The 19,916-nt window shown below is 41.1% G+C and overlaps 2 protein-coding genes across 6 annotated transcripts; one reads left to right on the forward strand and one right to left on the reverse strand.

The window, feature by feature from the left end:
- Positions 1 to 479: 479 nt before the first annotated feature.
- atg13 (ATG13 autophagy related 13 homolog (S. cerevisiae)) lies at positions 480 to 14,301 on the reverse strand. 4 transcript variants are annotated; one of them, XM_015338614.2, is made up of 18 exons: positions 14,082 to 14,301; positions 13,544 to 13,624; positions 12,630 to 12,710; positions 11,645 to 11,764; positions 10,938 to 10,984; positions 10,132 to 10,272; positions 9,718 to 9,758; positions 8,727 to 8,823; positions 7,682 to 7,780; positions 7,427 to 7,520; positions 6,594 to 6,692; positions 5,960 to 6,025; positions 5,378 to 5,517; positions 5,108 to 5,228; positions 4,633 to 4,710; positions 4,295 to 4,408; positions 3,493 to 3,621; positions 480 to 3,164 (listed from the first exon to the last, which is right to left on the reverse strand). In XM_015338614.2, exons 2-18 carry the CDS (start codon positions 13,610 to 13,612, stop codon positions 3,087 to 3,089), a joined length of 1,614 nt encoding a protein of 537 aa, XP_015194100.2. In that variant the 5' UTR covers positions 13,613 to 13,624; positions 14,082 to 14,301; the 3' UTR covers positions 480 to 3,086. The 4 variants fall into 4 exon arrangements, with proteins under 4 accessions (XP_015194100.2, XP_006642731.2, XP_006642732.2 ...); XM_006642668.3 differs by having other exon boundaries at positions 5,960 to 6,052; XM_006642669.3 differs by lacking the exon at positions 6,594 to 6,692 and having other exon boundaries at positions 5,960 to 6,052.
- A 194-nt stretch (positions 14,302 to 14,495) lies between these two features.
- harbi1 (harbinger transposase derived 1) lies at positions 14,496 to 19,231 on the forward strand. 2 transcript variants are annotated; one of them, XM_015338564.2, is made up of 3 exons: positions 14,496 to 14,582; positions 15,305 to 16,020; positions 16,819 to 19,231. In XM_015338564.2, the coding sequence occupies exons 2-3, from the start codon at positions 15,351 to 15,353 to the stop codon at positions 17,232 to 17,234; spliced, it is 1,086 nt and encodes a 361-aa protein (XP_015194050.1). In that variant the 5' UTR covers positions 14,496 to 14,582; positions 15,305 to 15,350; the 3' UTR covers positions 17,235 to 19,231. The 2 variants fall into 2 exon arrangements, with proteins under 2 accessions (XP_015194050.1, XP_006642730.1); XM_006642667.3 differs by having other exon boundaries at positions 16,858 to 19,231.
- Positions 19,232 to 19,916: the final 685 nt, after the last annotated feature.

Consider the following 19,916-nt stretch of genomic DNA (forward strand, 5'->3'; position numbering starts at 1 on the left):
GGCCCGGACCGCAAGAATAATTTCCGATTCCAGATCAGGCAAGGCAAATGACACAAACTAACTGGCAATTCTAATAAAAATGAACAATATACAGCCAGCATTAAATTGTGGCTCAATGGAGATGACTCAAAAGAGGGTAACTGCAAAGGCCTAGTGTCCAATCCAGAAGGGAACCCACTTAAACCGTTTCTGTGTGTGTTAGCTAATCTCCCAGCTCTCTTGCGGTAACTGAGAAGGACACTCACTTATACAACACAGTTCATGTTGACAAAATTTAATTTCCCTTTCAGACAGAGAGGCAAAGGGTTCAACTGCAGAGCGTCATTAGTATCACACTTGGCAAGGCCTGTAAATAAGCCCTTCCTATACAAAATCTTCCTATACATTAAGCAAAAACTTGTATCTATGATCAATTGCATACAAACTATATCACGTTTCAGAACATAACTGGATAAATAAACATTTCACATTAGTAATCCTTCACTTAAAATGTTTTTTTTATTTACACAAAGGGATTGTGATGGGTGGAATAATGAACAATTGAGAAATAATTATGTTAGATGGCAGCCACACTTACTAGTGCTTTACAGACTCAAATGCTGGCTTTTTGACACAAATCAAAAACATTCAAAACCATGGCTCACTTTTAACCAAAGTGTACAAAGAAAAACACTCCTCTAGAAACCTGTTCACAGAATGCAGATCGTCATGTTGAGTGGAAGAGGCAGGCTTTGTTTAATAGCCTCCCAGATGACTTTCACACACTGCTTTATACCCGATATTTCCCAATAAGCTTTTGCAATTCTAGGGTTTTTATGAACATTTAAGTGATTTCATAGCTTTAGGGACTTGAATGTGCCTCACTTTCACACGGTGCTATAGTACAAAAAGACATCCACTTAGAATAGACTACCAGATGGACACTGGTTAATGAACATTATAAACTGAAGTTTCATTAGATCCAAGAGCCACTTAATAAGCCACCTCAAGTCCTTGCTGTGCTAGCTGGCATTAGTGGTCTTCATTGTCACTAATTATAGCAAATGTATAATGGAACTCTACCACATGCGTTATCAAATAAGTAGCGGACAGCATTCTATGTGTCCATAGACGACTGATTTATGAAGTACCTTTAAAGTCTCTGTCCTTATTTTTCTTGTACTGAAAGGTGCTTTTCATTTACAGTGATACAGAAACACACTCTCACAAATAAACTAGGAAAGCCAACCTTTGTTTAGCCACTGAAAATGCTCCAGATTTTAAAATTGCTCTTCACCATTATTTTTTAGTAATACTTCACTGTCTGTTAGGCCAATCTTAATACAACACTACCAAATGTCCACATTGTGAAGCATGTTGGTAAAATGTTTGCCAATTTAAAGTCACATATCCTATTTTGCAGTGTAGCAAGGTCTGTTTTCAATTAACATCTGCAATTCTTAAGCAGTAAAAAATACTTTATTTCTAATTAAAAAATATTCCCATAGAATTAATCCAGAGTTATTACATGCACAAAATGAAATTAACTTAACTGTGTGACAATATAAATAAAAGACTGCAACTGCAATCTGATTTACGTAAATACACAACAAAACCAAAGCAAGGAGATTTTCATTTTTGCATGGATCACACAGAATATCTCTTGGTAACCACGTTACTGATGACATGGATTCAGACTGCCCTGTTCTTGAACATATTTGACTTCACAAGCTTGAATGTGTTTGTTGGACAAATGTACCAACAAGTGATTTTTTGATTGGTGCTTGCACTTTTACAACAAAGCACAACACTGCACATATGATTGATGTTCAGTTTTTGATTTGTTGTAGTGGCCAAATACTGTTAGGAAACCTACTTTTGGCTAATAAAATCACTTCTGCTTCTAGGCATCCTCTTCAAGCCCATACCTGCATTAGATATTTCTTAAGGTTGACTTTCCTTTACAAAAATTCAAAACACAGAAAAAATGACAAATCAAGATAGTTATCCAACGGACTGACTTTCTATTATATATATATATACATTCTATATACTGTATAGGATGGGTGAGGCATTTTTAAAATAGCTTGTCAGGTTTATTATACAACATAATCATGCTATATTAACAAGGCCTGGGGTAGGAAAGGAAACGGCATTTCAATGAGACTTCAATGAGGAAAAGTGCAAAATGTTCTAAGGCTAAAAAGCACACCAGTCCTTGCAATAAAGCACAAAACTGTAACATCATATTATTTTCTAACATGATGATTCATAAGCAATGTAGTGCATTTTCTACATCTTCGTGATCTACTGTGACTGAGACCCCTGGCATGTGTCTTTGGGCTAGAGATGGGAGCGATTCAATTTAAAAGGTCAGATTTCCTGTTTTTGCAAACCAAACCACTATAGAAACAGCAAGAACGTTTCTCTTTAGCCCTTTGCAATGAACATGAACCTCAGCCGCACACAAAACATACCTCTTTCTCACAAATTATTAACATTTAAAGTGACAATGTCCAGTCTCTCTTCCACAGCTTTCTACATTCAAGGACTGCCTTGTTTGTCTGCTGTTTCACTCCAGTACATGTTCAGGTAACGTTTCATTGTTGCATATGAAAAATAAAAGAAAACTGTGACCACCTCCATGAAAACTATGAAGGTCTCTTCAACTGCTAAATAAAACTGTTTAGAGAAGAGCTTCAGTATTTACATTTGGAATAAATACTTACAAATTCTACCTTTCAAAAAGAGTACGAATTTGAGCCATGCCCACAGCTGAATTGCTAGTTTTAAAAGAAGTGTGTTAACTCTTTACAGCTCTAGCAAAAGGGACACATAATGGATAAAATTTTTGCTGACTCTGATAAGACATAGGTGACATTATACACCAAAGATCAGTAATTAATTGTCAACCATTGCTGGTTGCGCTGGGGATGTTTAAAAAATAAACAGAAGAAAAAAAGCTGCCCCCACTCCCAATTTGTCCCAAAAATCACGGTAATCAAACTCGGACAAGCTTCTGCTCCAGTAGGTCTGCAGATCATCTTTTTGGCATGAAGTGAAAAAACATGACAGGAGTGTCTAATATGATCTGATCTTATCTGATCTTACTGCAGGGTCTCTACAAAAGCATCAAATTCGTCAATGTTCTTCTCGTACATGGCCAGCTTCTCGGGCAGAGAGTCCTGCAGAGAGAGAGAGATTACAGGTCGCTGACTCACAGTAAACTGGCAGCCCTTCCAGATCCGGATTCCATCATGCACTGAGTGGCCAGAACAGCGTGAAACTTGGGAATTCACCAGAGTCAATAATATGATCATTTTCCAACATGCTTGATTTTCCTTAAGTGCAATTCTTTTTAAAAAAACCTTTTCATTTCTGTTTGTTCATTTTTATTAATTTGTTCAGGGTATGGCCACTATAACATTCATAAGATACCTACACCATGTCCCTTGTGGGATTTCTGCTAACATGTTTTCCTGGATGCAATGTGTAACAAGTGCATTTTCTTACCAAGTCTTCTGCCATAGACTGTGCACTGATGTCAATGGAGAGGCTGCTGAGCTGAGGGGGATTCTGGAACTCTCTGTAAAACGTACCCAGGTCCATAGGAAGGATATCATCCTTGGAAAAGGCAGGCTTCTGAAACAAGGACAACAAATGTAGATAATAATAATTAATAATTGCTTACACTTATATGTTGCTTTTCTGGACACTCCACTCAAAGCGCTTTACAGGTAATGGGGATCCCCTCCACCCCCACCAGTGTGCAGCCCCACCTGGATGATGCGACGGCAGCCATAGTCCGCCAGAACGCTCCCCACACACCAGCTCTCAGTGGGGAGGAGAGTAGAGTAATGAAGCCAATTCATAGATGGGGATTATTAGGAGGCCATGATTGGTAAGGGCCAGGGGGAAATTTGGCCAGGACGCCGGGGTCACATCCTTACTCTTATCGAGAAACGCCCTGGGATTTTTAATGACACAGAGAGTCAGGATCTCGGTTTTACGTCTCATCCGATAATGTATCTGCAGGGTCCGGTGGAGAAGAAACCTTTTTGTGGATGTGTATGTCAGAGAGTAATTATTACATTGGAGGCATTCACTAGGAAGGACCATGTGATACATTCTGAACAGTTCTCACATGGGATGGGAAAGTGTTAACTAACAGGGTAAACAAAAAAAAGGACATTTTGTGATGCATCTCCAAGGGTTGTTTAGTCTAAAGCCAACACTTGACATGGCACAAAGCTCACGTAGGCTAAGGGAAGATGTGGTTTCAGGCTTAAGGGGAGACTTGAGTGACAGCACTCACAAAATCTACCATGACGAAGTCATCCTGCGTCGGTCCGCTGCTCCCACTGGAGTCGTGGGAGTGCAGGCTGGTCTGCAGAGGCGATGCTGGCAGCGGAGATTCAGGGGGGTTCACCTGGGAGACAGGATGTAGACCAGTAAAGGCTGAGAAAACAGCATGGAGGGACACGAGGAGACCGCAAGGCTCGGAAAGATGTGTACCAGTGCTAAGAAACTACACTGAGTCTCACACCCGTGGCCTTGAGGGCTGTGAGGCCCCCCCGAATAAAAAAGCAATCCACAGGAAAGCGGTTCATACATGGTCAAGAAGAGTCAAGACGCTGGCGTAATATTACCCACCATAAGGTCATTTTCTTCCGGGTCAAAAGTCCTTGGAGCAAACGCAGCAAAAGGCAGATCCAAAGTAGCTGTAGTCACCTATTCAGTCACCAACAAAAGCACATGTCAGTGGTATAAAAGAAAAAAAAACTCATTTCTAAAAACAGGATTTGAATGTGTTCTAGTATGGATATGTAGTCTTAAATTCACTGAAAACAGAAACCTCCATTGCTCTTTAATCCCATATAGAAAGCTGCAACACCCCAATCTGCAACATGTCCTACAATAAAATAACCGCTAAATTATCGCACTAAAAAACTGTCAAGATTTCCACGTTTATCCATCATAGCAATTTTTATTTGGGGACATATAAAACAGGGATAAATATACTGAAACTAAAAAGAGTACAAATGCATACTGGTTGGTTGTAGGGAGTCAGGTGCCTGGACTGAACAGGTCTAACAATTCTGAGCTCTTCCCCTTTTTTCTCCCTCACCTGGGTGGCAGGTTTGTTCACAAAGGCCCCCACTTTCCTTGTAAAGGTGGTCTCCACAAAATCCGGTGGGGAGGTGCCCTTCGCCTCGCTGCTTCTGGATAAGGGATCCGTCTCCTCCCCACTTCACAGCAGAGAGAGAAAAGAAAGGAAAAGGGCATGCGCATCACCCTGTGCTTGGACATTTTACCATGCCTTCCCTTCCTTACAGCTGCCACAGCCGGGACAACAAAGCCAGCTAGATTCTCTGGTGGACTGTAGAGGAGGGCCTACCTGCTGGAGGGGGTGGCCGGGACTTGCTGAGCAGTGTCTGCTTGGGGGCAGGTGGACGCTCTGCCATGCTCCGCCTGTGCCCCGTGACAAGGCTGCACCAGGGCCTGGGGCACCCCTCCCTCCTTCCCTGGTATCGCCATCTGGGGACAGAACAGCACAGAGCATCAGACTGCTGCTGCTGCCTGCATTCACTCTGCCTTACAGTGACTACTGCTGTCCACTGCCGAGACTTTGGAAAGCCATCCCTGAAACTGAAATTAGTGTCTCATGCAACAGACACAGGAGATGTTTAATAAAGAAAAAAGGAAACTACCCACGATACTTCAAATTTGATTTCAACTCCGTGTGCGGTGTGCGATTAAAAATAGAGCTGAAGTTAAGATACATCAGTGAATCTGTGTTACCTTACAGAAAAACATTATTTATTAATATTAAACTGACCGTGTTAGACTTATTAAACACCTGTGACTTACGCGTGACTCTTGCATTTACCTGCCGGCCACATGGACCGATAACACAAAGAGCTGGATGTGGGGCAGCAAGCACCCTTATGGGCAAGTACTTATTTCTGGAGCTCATTACCTGGTGGGGATGGGCAGCGTTAAAGACAGCAGGATAGCAAAGATCAGCTGTTCCGAGCGCGGGAGGCTGATAGGAAAGACGAGAGCTGTACAGCTGAGAAAGACAGCAGAGAGACAGGGGAGACAAAGGCTAAAAAACATAATCGGAAAGAGGCAACAGAGACGGATAAATGATTTTGGAAATTCGTTCAGCATTTCAGAGGTAACGGGAGAGGTGAGAGGCAGCAGAAGTCATTCTCATTGAATTTGAACTACCTACCCTTCCTGCTACAGCTACAAGACCCGCCGTCTATCAATATTCTCTTACATCTGCACTACAAAACCTCTTTGGGTTTATAGAAAGTATCTGTCAAAAGGTAGATAGAAAATTGATGGCGACACACTGTTTTGACAGTTTTGAAAACCTACTGGCAGACTAATGTTGAAAAATGTAGAGTTATTTGAAGGCATTAGCAATTTCAATGTTGAAAGACGAGCCATCGATGTGTTAAGAATTTAATTCATTTAAGCTTCGTGTTATTAAGCTTAATAGTTAAGTATTCTTTTGAAGATCTGTTACTAGGCAGCGAGAGGAGTCATATTAACAGTGGAAGTGTTGTCCACACGTAATAAATCCGCCCACACACTGAACTCACTTGGTGTGAGAAAGCCAACCCCAGCATGGGGACCTTCAGAGTGTCCATCACTGTGGGTTTGAGTGCCTGAGAGTGTGTCTTACTTAGGGTGGACACACACTATACATAGAGACACACAGAGACAGCAAACAGAGAGAGACGAAAAAAGAGAAAGGAAAGCACAACTTATAAAAAGGAAAATGTAGAAAATGACATGTGATTTGGTGCTTGGTAATCAAAACATTAACTGTTCATGAATTTCAGAACGTTCACAGGAGGATTTTAAAAATGTGACATGAAACCAGGTCATCAGATTTAAGGCGATGTAGAAGTAACTTTGTAAGGCATGTTTAATGAATGGCATATCCATACTAGGACACATTCAAATCCAGTTTTGAAAAACTACATTAGGAGAGTCACACTGTGACTGTGGCACATAATTGTGTGAAACTTAATAGAAAAAAAGGTATTTACAAGAAACTGAGCAAAGATTTCAAATCTTTGGAAAATATAGTAGAATGTGACACAGAAATTTAATATATCATAATTAACACGTATATTTTATGTTTACATCACAAATATCCTTCCTTAAATTTACCACAGGACTAATAGATGTGTAAGTATATTAGGAACATAAGTACTAGAGGAATCTAACACATTTCCCATCTGCCCAAAACACAATAAGGCTGTCCTTTATGTCTTTGCACTTAAAAGTTATTTTCTAAATTATAAAGTTATATTAAGTTTGGGCACCTGCATCATCACCTGAATGCAACTACTGATGAGATGAGTGTAAGACGGTTCAAAAATGTTTAAGTGAAGTGTTCAAGACGTGCCCCCCAGGGGCTGGTTACCTGGGAGGGGGGAGAGGTGGAGAAGGATGTTGTGCAGACCTCCTGGGAATCCTCAACTCCGGGATACATCACCCCATCATCTTCACCTGTCGTCCTGGGAAACAAGAGCACAAGGCATCACAACAGCCTGGGCAAAAAGCCTTATTTCAGAGATTCAGATTTTCAGGCTGGCAACAAAAGTCAAGCTCAATTTTAATTGTGAAGAACAAACTGTGCGCGTGTTGGCTATTGACATGAAAATGAAAATGCTCTCACCTGTAGTTGCAAGGGTGCATAGGTCCCATATTGGGGAAGGGGCGGTCAACAAAATGATCTATGATGATCCCCATTATAGGAGCAGTCCTCTCAAACTGCCTGCAAACAAAAATCAGGAAAAAGAGAAACCGAAATGCTTGAACTAGATTTAAAATACTCCATGGTTTGTGCTTTTCCTTTAAATTCCCCATCACCTTCCACATAAATTCAGCAGTTTACTTCTTTGTAGTTATGGCTATAGCTTTCTATGACAGCACAAAAAGTGGCTCTTTGAAAAAGAAATAAGACAAAAATTAATATCATATTTCCTAAAAACAGAGAGGCAGGCATGAATACCTACTGAAAAATTCACAATATTTTTATTACTTGATTTGTCCCAAAGGTATGATACAGAGTTTGAAAAAAAAAATCTGTGAAAATCTCTTTAAATTTATGACTTCACTTTTTAAAATCCTGCTTAAAAATCCTGATGAATTCTTTAATCTCTCAGTGAGAGCTAATGGTTTAAACTGTACATCCTGTAAATGCATCACTAATTAAGCATCTTGTATTTCCTTTATCCTCTAATCCAATTTAATAGATGACCCTGTTCCACACTAACAATGGCCTACAGGGAGGACATTATTAAACCTCCTCTGCACTTTCATTAATCTGCCTTAGGTAACTGTGCTCACAGGTGACCCCTAGGGGCAGTACAAAGAATTATTTGATAAAAGGTAGATTTACTACAGAAATTACTGAACGTTTTTAAATCCCATTGAACACACAGGTTCAGAAGCCACAGCTCTTGTTGTGTACTGATACAATCCACTCTAACTACAGTGACTGTCTAGTATTAAGATGTACAACTGAACTAGAGTTCTGTTAAAACTGCAGCAAAAATGAGTTAACTAAAAAGCTAAATTCTAAATAGCTGTTCTTCTGTGATTCAGTTTTTTTCCCCATCAGGTTAGAGCTGTAAGACTGACACAAAAAGCTGAGCATGTCATGCTTCACAAGTATGAACAAACTCAGTTTAAGCACAGACAGTACTTAGAGGCAGTACCTGGTTGACATAAAAGCCAGATTAGTTCTATAAGCACAGGACAGAGTGACGGTACCGACTGGAGTCCCGACTATCCCTACACGTACAGTCTGAAACCCTGAGGAAAAAAGAAAACACCAGGACAAAAAATGGTGATTGTCAGACAGTAAGACGATTATAAAATAAAAAAAACCACAATGACACAAAAGCCTTAAAAACACTTTTGCGGGATCCCTAGCAGCTCAACCATTAAAGGAGGCCGTCTGAGTGCACATGGTGTTCTTTAACCTAAATGTCACGGGTTCGAGCTAGGGTCCTGTCATGAGCTGTCCAAGACTGGGAATGTCTAAATGAGAGGCCCTTAACTCAGCAGGGCTCTCAGCAACATGGTGACCCCTGCAGTCTCTCGGGGCACATGCCGGCTGTTATCAGTCAGAGCTGTGCCTCTCCTCTGGCCAGGGCTGTGGTTCTTGTGGCATGTTGCCAGCAGCTATATTGCCCTACAACACATACCTGCCAGCCCACTAAAGCTCAGCAGGTTGGAGCCTGACCAGTTCCTGGATGGGAGACTTCCTGGGAAAGCAACGGTTGCTGCTGGAAGAGGTGTTAGTGGGACCAGTTGAGGACGCTCTACCTGGGTCCTAATGCCCCAGTATAGTGATGGGGACACTATACTGTAAACAAAGGTGCAGTCCTTCGGATGAGGTGTAAAACTGAGGTCCTGACTCTCTGTGGTCATTAAAAATCCCAGAGAGTTTTTCAAAAAGAGAAGTAGTGTCAACTCTGGTGTCCTGGCCCTGACAGGCCAAACACATTGGGTATACAAAACATGCTTATTCTCAATTTCAATGTGTACGACATGATCATAAGTGCAGCGATTATTTCAAGGTTTGGTGAATTAGTAATAAAAGTGTGAGGATACATACTATCGAATAGAAATACTTGGGATATTATAGTTTTGTTTCGCACTGTATGAAAATTGTAACATTTAACAAAAGATTAAAAAGGATACCTTCTCCAAGCCCTGCAAGTTGCACTTCACCAAAATATATCCTGCAAAAAAATAAAACACATATTAAAAAACACAGAAGAAAGAAACCCAATATTAAATTTTAATGCAAAGAGAAACCTATTTGTGACCAAAAATATTTTCCCTCATTTATAGTGCTTTTATCTCCATCATGTCAATACCATGACAAAATCCAGTTGCATTCCAGGATTTCTGTCAGTTGCAATACAAAAATTAAAAGTCACAGGTCGACATAGTTCTACTACCTTTACACACTCAAAGGTGCACTTTTATAATGCAGAACTCACTGCATTAAGGGTTCAGAACTCCATGGAAAAGCATTTTAGCCAAATGTTTGTAGATGTTAAAACCAATTACAATGACACCTGTTCCCACAGGTGTATAAAGTATTTTTACCTGTACAGAATGACATAGTCATGGCCTTGTTTCCTTGATAGCTTGTAGGCGGGTGTCACCCTCGTTATAGCCAGCAATGATTTAAGCAGTAGAGACAGTCTGTTGTAAACAGTGTATGACACTTTAATATCTTTATCACACCTGGAAAATAAAGAGTTACATTTTTTATTCAGGGAAGAATAACAAAACATTTTTTAGAATCAGACTGCTTTTCCTTGGCCTTCTTGTAGCCTGGTACATTGTTGCTCTTGTATTGTTGCTGTTTTGAAACAATATGTTTAAGATTTCTGAATGGTGATATAACACTGCAGTCTACTTTTACTTTAACAGAACTTCCCAAAGATTTAGTTAAAACAACATTTCATCTCTTTAGCCATCTTATGTATCAACAATATGAGCTGACTGCAATTTGTGCTCCAAAGGCCATTTAAACTATCCTTATAGAAGCATCCCTGATGCATCTTCAGATTTAAAACCAAATAAGCCAAACAAAAAAACTGCAATTCAGAAACAAAGTTATTTTGCCAGTTTTACATTCAGAATATACATTAAAAGGTAGTATATTCCAAAAATAAAATGCATGGTTTACCCCCACCTTTTTAACTTTTCTGTTCGTTGTTAATATTGAAAAGACACATAACATACTTCTAAACGAAACAGCTTGAATGGATAATTAGCAGGATAATCAGTATGTTCCCCATGGTCTGCCTCAGAAAATATATTAGCCAAAGCTTCAATACAACTATTTAAACATTTATGAAATCATTTATGAGGCAGTAAAAAAACAGCTTACAACTAAGACTTACTTCTCATTCATTTCCAAACACCATGTTTCCAGTTCCATTGAATCTCCCTATGAATATAACAAGACAAATGACAGATAACCAGTTAAATCCGTTCTGCATAAGAATTATTCTTCAGCATCACAGTCAATCTTATCGCAAAGCTGCCCATACATACTTAATAGCTAATTCAAGGATACCAATGTTTAAGCAAACTATAACAGAAAATTAAAAAAAACAAAGTAGTCTAGAACGTTTCAACAAGGTAGGAAAGAGGTTATGCAACAAAATAAATCATCGATAGTCAGTCTTATTTATGGAAGGCATCATTCTTCAATGAGTTTGCCAAGTGGTTTACCAAGACAGCCATGTAGGATAATGGACAAGGACTGAGCTTCACATCTTCATGTCATAGCACATGCTCTACAAACTGAGCTAATCACTCACTCTATGTATTTTAATGAAATGCGAATTCCCTCATCTTGGTACTGTTCTTATACAAACAAAAAGACCAGTGGACTTCCATTCAAATTCTAAATAGGATGCTGTTGTTGTGCCCTTGTGCAACCTACAAGCTGCACAGCTTGATCTTGCCATGTGAATGAGTACATTGTTAGGCTGTAACTTCTCAATAAATTAGACTTTCTTCTCAACTGATTTTCGTAGTTAAAGGACCCAAATCCATTTAGGGGCAAATGAGGCCTTTTCTGCTTTGACAGCTGTTTTCTTACCTCTGAGGTTTTAAGGGAGATTTCCACACACATGGACCTCCCAATTCCTGGAAGCTGACCACCCAGAGCTCTTTTAGCCTCATGGGTAACTTCTGGGATGTCTTTTATTGCTAGATTGAACTGTAAAGATAAAACGGCACTTTTTTCACTGACAAGACAAAGAACACATTTACCAAAAAAAGCACACAAACACAGCAAACACATACAAACTAAACACTTCAGTTAGCAGACCTGTAAATTAGGAACTTTAGTGCTCTCCTTTAAAAAAAAACATTCAAGGTAAATTCAAATCTTAAATTAAATCTAGATGTGTAAAATTACTCACATTACAGTATCTGGATCAACTGAAAGATGCACGGGCACATGAATAATGAACTTCTTTGGAAATCAATCACTGGAACTGGATATTCCCAATTGATTAAATATCATGGACATTTTCAAAACCTAAAAAGTATTTCAAAGCATCTGCTTAGGGTTTTGCCAGGTGAGCCAAACACAGAAATGAATCAACAGGTTGGGATGGCAGGTTAAGACTCTGCCTTGTTATTTTTTTTGTCATGAGTTACATTACAATCACTGCTTATTTTTTCAGATATTTTTAACATTTTATCATTTGGAATCCTCCCTTGTATCTTTGTCTTGGATCACAATGATGATCTCTTTATGCCTACATGGTGAATGGAAAGGTGCAGAAAGGCTCCTTGCACTTCCCCACCCTTGAAGACATTTGTCTTGGCATGCTATAGACTCTGCTGTTATGTACAGGAGGGTTCCGTGCAAAATAGAAGGCAAGTGTGTTCCTTGCAGACGTCACCACAAGTGTACAAGTCTCCCTGGGAGTTATCCTAACCTCCTCTGCCCTGGAGTGGCAGTAGGTATCACTGGGGTGGAGTGGAGTGGGTGCCATTGCTTGGAGCACTCCAGGCACAGTCAGCTGGTAGCATGACCCAGGCTGTATGATCGCCCTGCTGTGACGGAGTCTTACCCAGTCAGAGCCAGTAGGCGAGGATGAGGAGCGGGTGCAGATCTTCTCCCCAAGTCGGGCTTGAACAATCACCTGCACCGTCTGGAACAAAGGGATAATGCGGACGTTCACCATCAACAATTAATTCATTTTTCATGTCAGCGAATGTTTTAAATGCGAGTCGTCATTTTGCATAAAGGTCACTTAGAATTATTGAACTCTACCTCTACCACTGACTCACACTGCTGTTTTAACGTGGATTTAAGTTGGATGTTTTTTTTTACTTTGTTGTTGCTGCTGTTGTTCCATGTTTAGGTTTGGTGTTTCATTAAAGTCACTGTATTGGAGAATACATGCAAATAAGCATTTCATTGCACTTGTGCAAATGACAAATAAACTGAACTGAGCATGGAGATGATAATCATCATCAGAAATAAATATATTAATGGTGGGTTATATGTGAAATGACAGCCCGACTAGCTCTGTTGATAGAGAATGAGACTCATAATCTCAGGGTAGTGGGTTCGTGTCCCTCGTCGGGTGCCAGGTCCTCCATGTTGGAGGCTGGGCACAAGGCTAACATACCTGTACCATAAAAAAAAACATTACTGTTGCTGTCCCTACATGCCAGAAGGCATAATGGGCAAACATCCATCCATATGTGAAATTAGTTACCATATCATAACACAACTATTTTTGGGTACTATTCTCCCAAAACTTCTAGCCCAATTAATAAAATAGAACTGCACGGCAAAAAACCTTAACTATTATGCATGGCCTTCGCCAAGACGATTGTAACATTTAAACATTATCATAAGGTATTTCACATCTATTAATATTCAAAGACACCTGGAATACTACGTTGGCGCCACTGATGAATATATTTACATGAACCCAGGAACCGCATCTTTTTTTTTATTTTCGAGCCACAGTACCTTTAAGGCAAAAAATTTGATGAATTTGTCCAAGTCCTTTTTATCCTGTGGGCTCAAATCGCTGTCCATTATGGAAGGCAACTTTAAAAAAAAAAGCGAAAGATGATACATTTTACGGTCAGCAATAGCAATAGGAAATGTGCACAAGGTATTCTCAGACCGCATCTGAAACTAACACTAGGTGTACTGACGCAGCTTAAACCTACAGTAATACATACGTTTACAATCTTACTAGTATTCAGTACTGGCTATTTGGTTTTATTTATCCGACGTGGGGAAGCCGTTTAGAAGACAATCACGAAGTTATTAACACCCTACAATAACTACAGCAAATAGCAGCAATTCTGTTATCCTGGCTGACTCGTTGTGCAAATAATTAAAAATACAAACTATTACAGTAAATAATGTTTATGCTTTTTAATGCATAATAGAGTTAGCATAAACAGACCCACGAATATTTAACGTTTAGAATTTAGAAAATACGCAATTGGTAGCAATTAAAACGTAGTCTTGTTGGTTCAAGCACCGTGATACTTACAGCTCATTACAGTATAAGATTACGGGATTCTTCGACTCTAATTGACGGTTTCGTAATTTTTAAGTATTAGTCAAACAGTTTTTATTTCAATCCGTCGAAAAAGTCCGGTATTTCAAAACCATTCTAAAAAACTTAAAGAAACCAGCAAAACAAAATCTGCCAACTGTTCCATTTCTCTGTTTGTTTTCATCGGGTCAGGGTAAGTAAAGCTAGCAGCGCTTCTGACAAGAGTCGCACTTTCGGTATTTCATGGCTGTATAACCATGCGTCATAACAATAAAACAATCCGAAATAATACTCTATATTTCTACTAATATTTTGTTTTCTCGATGTGCTCAGCTCTCTGGCTTTTGTAGTATTTCAGAGGTGAAAAGAAATATTGTCGAAACTGCGCAGGAGAAATATTCGATATTTACGCTCTGCAGTCATGCCCGATGGAGGTGTATGTGGGTAGTTGTGTGGACTGTAAACAGACAGGTTTGCCTTTTATTCTACAAAAAGGTACATTTTAATATTACTCAGTAGTACTACAGCAGTATTTGTGAGTTGTCTGATGCCCTGGAAACATTATGATACAACATGGTTTACAGTGAAAAGTCTTGTAATGATACAGCATTTAGATGTCTTTCATGATGCAGGCTAAAATCATATGAGTAATTTGACTTTATTGTGAACGCTGGCGTCATTAATTACTATCACTGCTACTTAATTACTACTACTAATGTGAATTTATATCACTGCTACTTAATTACTACTACTAATGTGAATTTCAGGCAATAGACGCACTAAGAAAATACCTTTTGTTTTAGTACATTAAGCCCCGTTACCGTTTTGGAGGTTTTAGTCTAATTCACATTGCGTGGATATTCACAGAAGATCAAAGGTCTGTTTTATACATTGCATCTTCCTGAAAATCGTTGAAAGTTTTGGTTTAATGTACAGAGGGCGTGTGAGTCTTTTTAATGCAGCGTTTGTTTTTTTGGAATGTAGTTGTTTTGCCTTTTAGTATGTCAAGCGTCAGTGCGATCACGTCATTGATTCATGGAAATGGAATCAGTTCGGGAGGGTTAACGCCGACAAGACAGTCTCTCACACCTGTACCCTATCCAAACTAGCTACGCTGCGCACTGACCAAGCCCAACCTCTCCCATCAAATACTCCTAGCATTCAGTTCTTGGATGTCGTTGTCCCTAGTGAACTATTTATATCTGTGTCTCTCGCAGGCCCTGCCAGACTGTTCACGTCGTTGATCGTGTTACAGGATCGGGGATGGCTATCCCTATAGCTATACTGGATTGTGACCTTTTGCTCTACGGCCGTGGACAGAGGACCCTGGACAGGTTTGACATAGAGACCGTCTCGGATGAGTTCCTGTTGACTAATTTCGGCTTCCCGCGGGAATTCATCTACTACCTGGTGGAAATGCTGGGCGACACCCTGTCGCGGCCCACTCAGAGGTCGCGGGCCATCAGCCCCGATGTGCAGATCCTGGCCGCTCTGGGGTTCTACACCTCGGGATCCTTCCAGACCCGGATGGGGGATGCGATAGGGATCAGCCAGGCCTCCATGAGCCGGTGCGTCGCCAACGTGACCAAGGCGCTGGTGGAAAAGGCCTCCCAGTTCATCGGCTTCACGCAGGACGAGGCGACGCAGCAGCAGTGCAGAGACGAGTTCTACCGGGTGGCCGGCGTGCCCAACGTGCTGGGGGTGGTGGACTGCGTCCACATTGCCATCAAGGCCCCCAATGCCGAGGACCTGTCGTATGTCAACCGGAAAGGGTTTCACTCCATCAACTGCCAGCTCGTGTGCGATCCGAGAGGCCTGCTGCTGAGTGCGGAAACCCACTGGCCTGGGGGCCTGCAGGACACGGCCATATTTCAGCAATCGACGGTGAGCAGGCTGTTCGAAGAGCAGGTGCATCACGACGGCTGGTTGCTGGGTAAGCCTTCGTCGGCTCCTCCTTCGTTCCCGTCTTGGTTTGGTTTCACTGCTTGCAGAGGCCGGGAGCCGATGGGCCCTGCCTTCTCTCATCACATACTGTAGGGGCGGGATGCCAGACCCCTCGTGTTGCTCACATCTCTTTGGCTCTTCCCTTTCTTTCTGTAGAGCGGAATTATTTGCATCCACTCTTTAAATTTTGTAATGGCTCTTTCAATATCCCAGTGCCGTTTTTGGGGGGGGGGGGGGGGGAACGCATTTGGGGGCGGAGCAGTGGCAAAGGATCTACGCCTGTGGCTGGAAGGTTGCCGGTTCAAATCCCGTGGCCGGCAGAGGAATCCTACTCCGTTGGGCCCCTGATCAAGGCCCTTCACCCCAACTGCTCCAGGGGTGCTGTACAATGGCTGACTCTGCACTCTGACCCCAGGCTTCTCTTTCCCCATCTGTGTGTCTCATGGAGAGTGAGCTGGGGTTTCCAAGAATGCAAGAAATTATATAGGGCTAATAAAATGATCTTATCTTACCTATAATTTTGTTGGAGGGGGAAGTTTTAGATTTGCCACTTTTTCAAGCGGTGTCATGCTGGCGTGAGTTGTAAAATTTTACCGATTTCGCCATATTTAGTTTGCGTTTAACCTATTACCTGAATTAAACAGATGAACAATCTCATCTTTTAAACCATTTTTCTTTCTGATAATGTCTGTGCGTTCTTAAGCTTCTTACATCAAATCAAAGGTTGCTTGTATCCTCTCTGCCGTGCTCTTGTGAAGTGGGTAAAGATGTTTTTGTTTTTGCCTAGGTGTGTTGTTGATGTATCTGTGTGTTTTGTGCGTTGAAGGAGACAACAAGTATCCTCTGAAGAAGTGGCTGATGACGCCTCTCCAGTACCCAGAAACCCCTGCGGAATACCGCTACAACATGGCCCATACGGCCACGCATGAGATCATTGACCGGACTTACCGGGCCTTACAGACCCGCTTCCGCTGCCTGGACGGGTCCAAGGGCTACCTGCAGTACTCGCCCGAGAAGTGCGCCAACATCATCCTGGCCTGCTGCGTGCTCCACAACGTGTCCCTCCAGACCGGCCTGGACGCCTGGACCTTTGAGCGCACGGAGACCCCTGACCAGCCGGACGAAGGCTGCGAGCAGATGGACTCCATGGACCCGGAAGCTTTCAGGATCCGGCAGGAGCTGATCCTCAATCACTTCAGCTAGCGAGCCCACCCGGAATATCCCCGAAGCCCCGGTTGTGTCATTGACGCAGTGACCGCTCCGGGGCGTCCCTGATGGTTTTAAAACGGGGAAAGTGTTCCTCGTCGAGTTTAATTTGTTTTCTCTTCCCCCAGCAGTCCATGTTGACAAACGCAACTTTGATGTTGACAAACGCAACTTTGAGAGAATCTGTCGTCTTACAGCTATGTCATGTAAAGTGTTCCCAAGATAAAGCTGATAACGCTGATAAGAGTCTGTGTCCACTTCAGAAGGAAACCCCTCTGATTGACGGCCTCATTTTCCATTTGCGTCTGTCTCTGAGTAACATAATTTCATCTATGTCTGTTCTTGCTCTAAAGGTGCTTTGTTAATGCACCTGTCATGGGCTTGGAGTGAGATATTGTAAGTAAGCCATCCCCTGCTCAGTGTCATTTTTGTACTGTATCTCTTCAAAGCAGCGGGACAGGACCAGAGCAGTTCCTAACAACTCTTAATGGAAACTCCTGTCATGAGGGAAAAAAATCTCCTTTTTTATTTTTTTTTCCAACTACTTATACAACCACAAAAAAGACAGATGGAAAGCATTCATGAAAGCCCTGACTATATCCAGTTGTGGCTTATCTCAAGAGTAAAGATGGATGAGATTGATATTTCTGTTTAGTCTCATTTTTCCAGTAACAGAAACAGGGAGAAAAACTGCATCATTTATTTCGGATTTCTCTCTGTAATGACATTTTTGTTAAAGAATCTTACTCCACATACTTTATTTTAAAAGAAAGTGTCTGGAAATGCACAAATTTATTAATTCAGTATGAAACTTCCTACGGAGGTCTTAATTGGACTTTACCAGAAGTACACTTAACAGTGGACACTGTCTTTTGCCCTTTTGTGAGCTGGTCTCCTTATCCGTGAATTATACAATACCATAATAATGAACACTCTACTAACGGGTGAACAAATTGAGATCATTCAGTAATCCTCAGCTGTCACATTTTTTAGCTGTATTAAAACCAAGATAAAGCCTTCTTAACTTAAAATCTGAAATACATTTGAAATATATTTTTTTGTACCAAGCTTAAAAATTCTAATACTTATTTTTCCCCACACGTTTACACTCATTTCCTTGCACCTCCCAGAGAGATGTGAATTTGGTTTGATTGGCTATATAGATTGTCTGTCCCATTTAAACCCATTAGGAAGGGAGCTGAGTGTCCTATCTCCTCACTCTCTGCTCTGCTGGAGCTGTTCTGAAGCCATACTGCCTACATCAGGCAGTTGAGCTACATTAAATCTGTTCAGTGCATGTGTTTCCAGTTCATCCTTTCCCAATTAATCAGACATGATTCATTCCCTGGATCGTTTTTTTTTGTGAGGAATGGCACTTAAATTGTCCTTATTCTTTCCACAGTAGTCAGCGTGATGGATATGTACAAACCTACTTTATTAGGTCCTGTTGGCTAAACTAAATGAGGTGTGCAGTTTGGACTGAATTAAATGAAGGCATAATCACTAATCTGATTCTGAGTGTATGTATGTCCGGAGAACAGGTTTGCATATGTTTATGCCTTACATCATGGGATTTAGTGACTTTTTACAGTATATCTATAGCGATACATCTGGTTCCATGGTGCGTAGAATGCATGCACTCCGTGTCTTCAGCAGCAGTAAATCAAAGTATGGAATTATGGACAGTGTTTTACTGCCTGTGTGGAAACCAGACATTGCCCAAAGAGAATCCTACTCCATTGGGCCCCTGAGCAAGGCCCTTAACCTCAACTGCTCCAAGGGTGCTGTATAAATGGCTGACCCTGCGCTCTGACCCCCAGCTTCTCTCTCCCTGTCTGTGTCTCATGGAGAGCAAGCTGGGGTCTGTGAAAAGACAAATTCCTAATGCAAGATATTGTAAATGGCCAATAAAGTGATCTTATCTTTTCTTCTGTCTCAGCTGACATGGTCACCCCTCTTCTTATCTTAGGTCTCCAATAAACTGATTTTTTGGATTTTGGGTTTTCTTTTGACTGTTTTCTATATCTGACTAATAAAATAGTTGATTAAAATCATGTTCACCTTAAATGGTTTAAAATTCCATCCGTGTTGCATTCTATTTATAATGTATAAATGTAAGAAGAAAGAAAGAGCTTACCCTTAGCCATGCCAGACTATTTCTTGAGTATAGATACTTGAGAAAGGGTTCCCTCCTCAGATGTAAAGACGGTGGTGGCCACTCAGCTCTTCCATCCTGGAGTCAGCTCTGGAATGGGACACTTTCTGTGTGGAGTTTGCGTGTCACTTCTGTGTCTATATGGACTTTCTCCAGGAGCTCCGGTTTCTCTGCCTTCCAGAGACACGCCACCTAGCTCAGTTGGCTTCTCTGACTTGACCATTTGTGTACGTTTGCCTGGAGTGTAGTCCTGTCTTGTGCTCTGTGCTTACTAGAAATTAGCTTATTTCTGATCTTGGAAGGATTGCTGAAGTATATTCTATCTAAAAAATTGTCGCGGGCCTATTTCATTTACTCATTTTAAAACTGACATTTTTAGAAGCTAAAACACCACTTCCCATGGTCATGATTACAAATACATATGGATATTTAAGGAGGTTACAATAAGAGCTGAGGATGACAATTTAGAAATGCACAATACCCTGTTAACACAGGCATAGATTTAAAAATGACAACAGTCTTCA

Source organism: Lepisosteus oculatus, chromosome 21 (genome assembly GCF_040954835.1).
Source record: "Lepisosteus oculatus isolate fLepOcu1 chromosome 21, fLepOcu1.hap2, whole genome shotgun sequence".
NCBI classification, from domain to species: Eukaryota; Metazoa; Chordata; class Actinopteri; order Semionotiformes; family Lepisosteidae; genus Lepisosteus; species Lepisosteus oculatus.

What these genes read in the sequence shown, in the direction of transcription:
- atg13 (XM_006642668.3), bottom strand. Translation starts at nt 13,612, where the DNA reads ATGGACAGCGATTTGAGCCCACAGGATAAAAAGGACTTGGACAAATTC. An exon ending in TCTCCCTTAAAACCTCAGAG is followed by an intron (nt 10,985 to 11,644) that starts GTAAGAAAACAG and finishes TTATATTCATAG; the next exon opens with GGAGATTCAATGGAACTGGA. An exon ending in AGTCTATGGCAGAAGACTTG is followed by an intron (nt 3,165 to 3,492) that starts GTAAGAAAATGC and finishes CTCTCTCTGCAG; the next exon opens with GACTCTCTGCCCGAGAAGCT.
- harbi1 (XM_015338564.2), top strand. Translation starts at nt 15,351, where the DNA reads ATGGCTATCCCTATAGCTATACTGGATTGTGACCTTTTGCTCTACGGC. An exon ending in TCACGACGGCTGGTTGCTGG is followed by an intron (nt 16,021 to 16,818) that starts GTAAGCCTTCGT and finishes GTTTTTGCCTAG; the next exon opens with GTGTGTTGTTGATGTATCTG.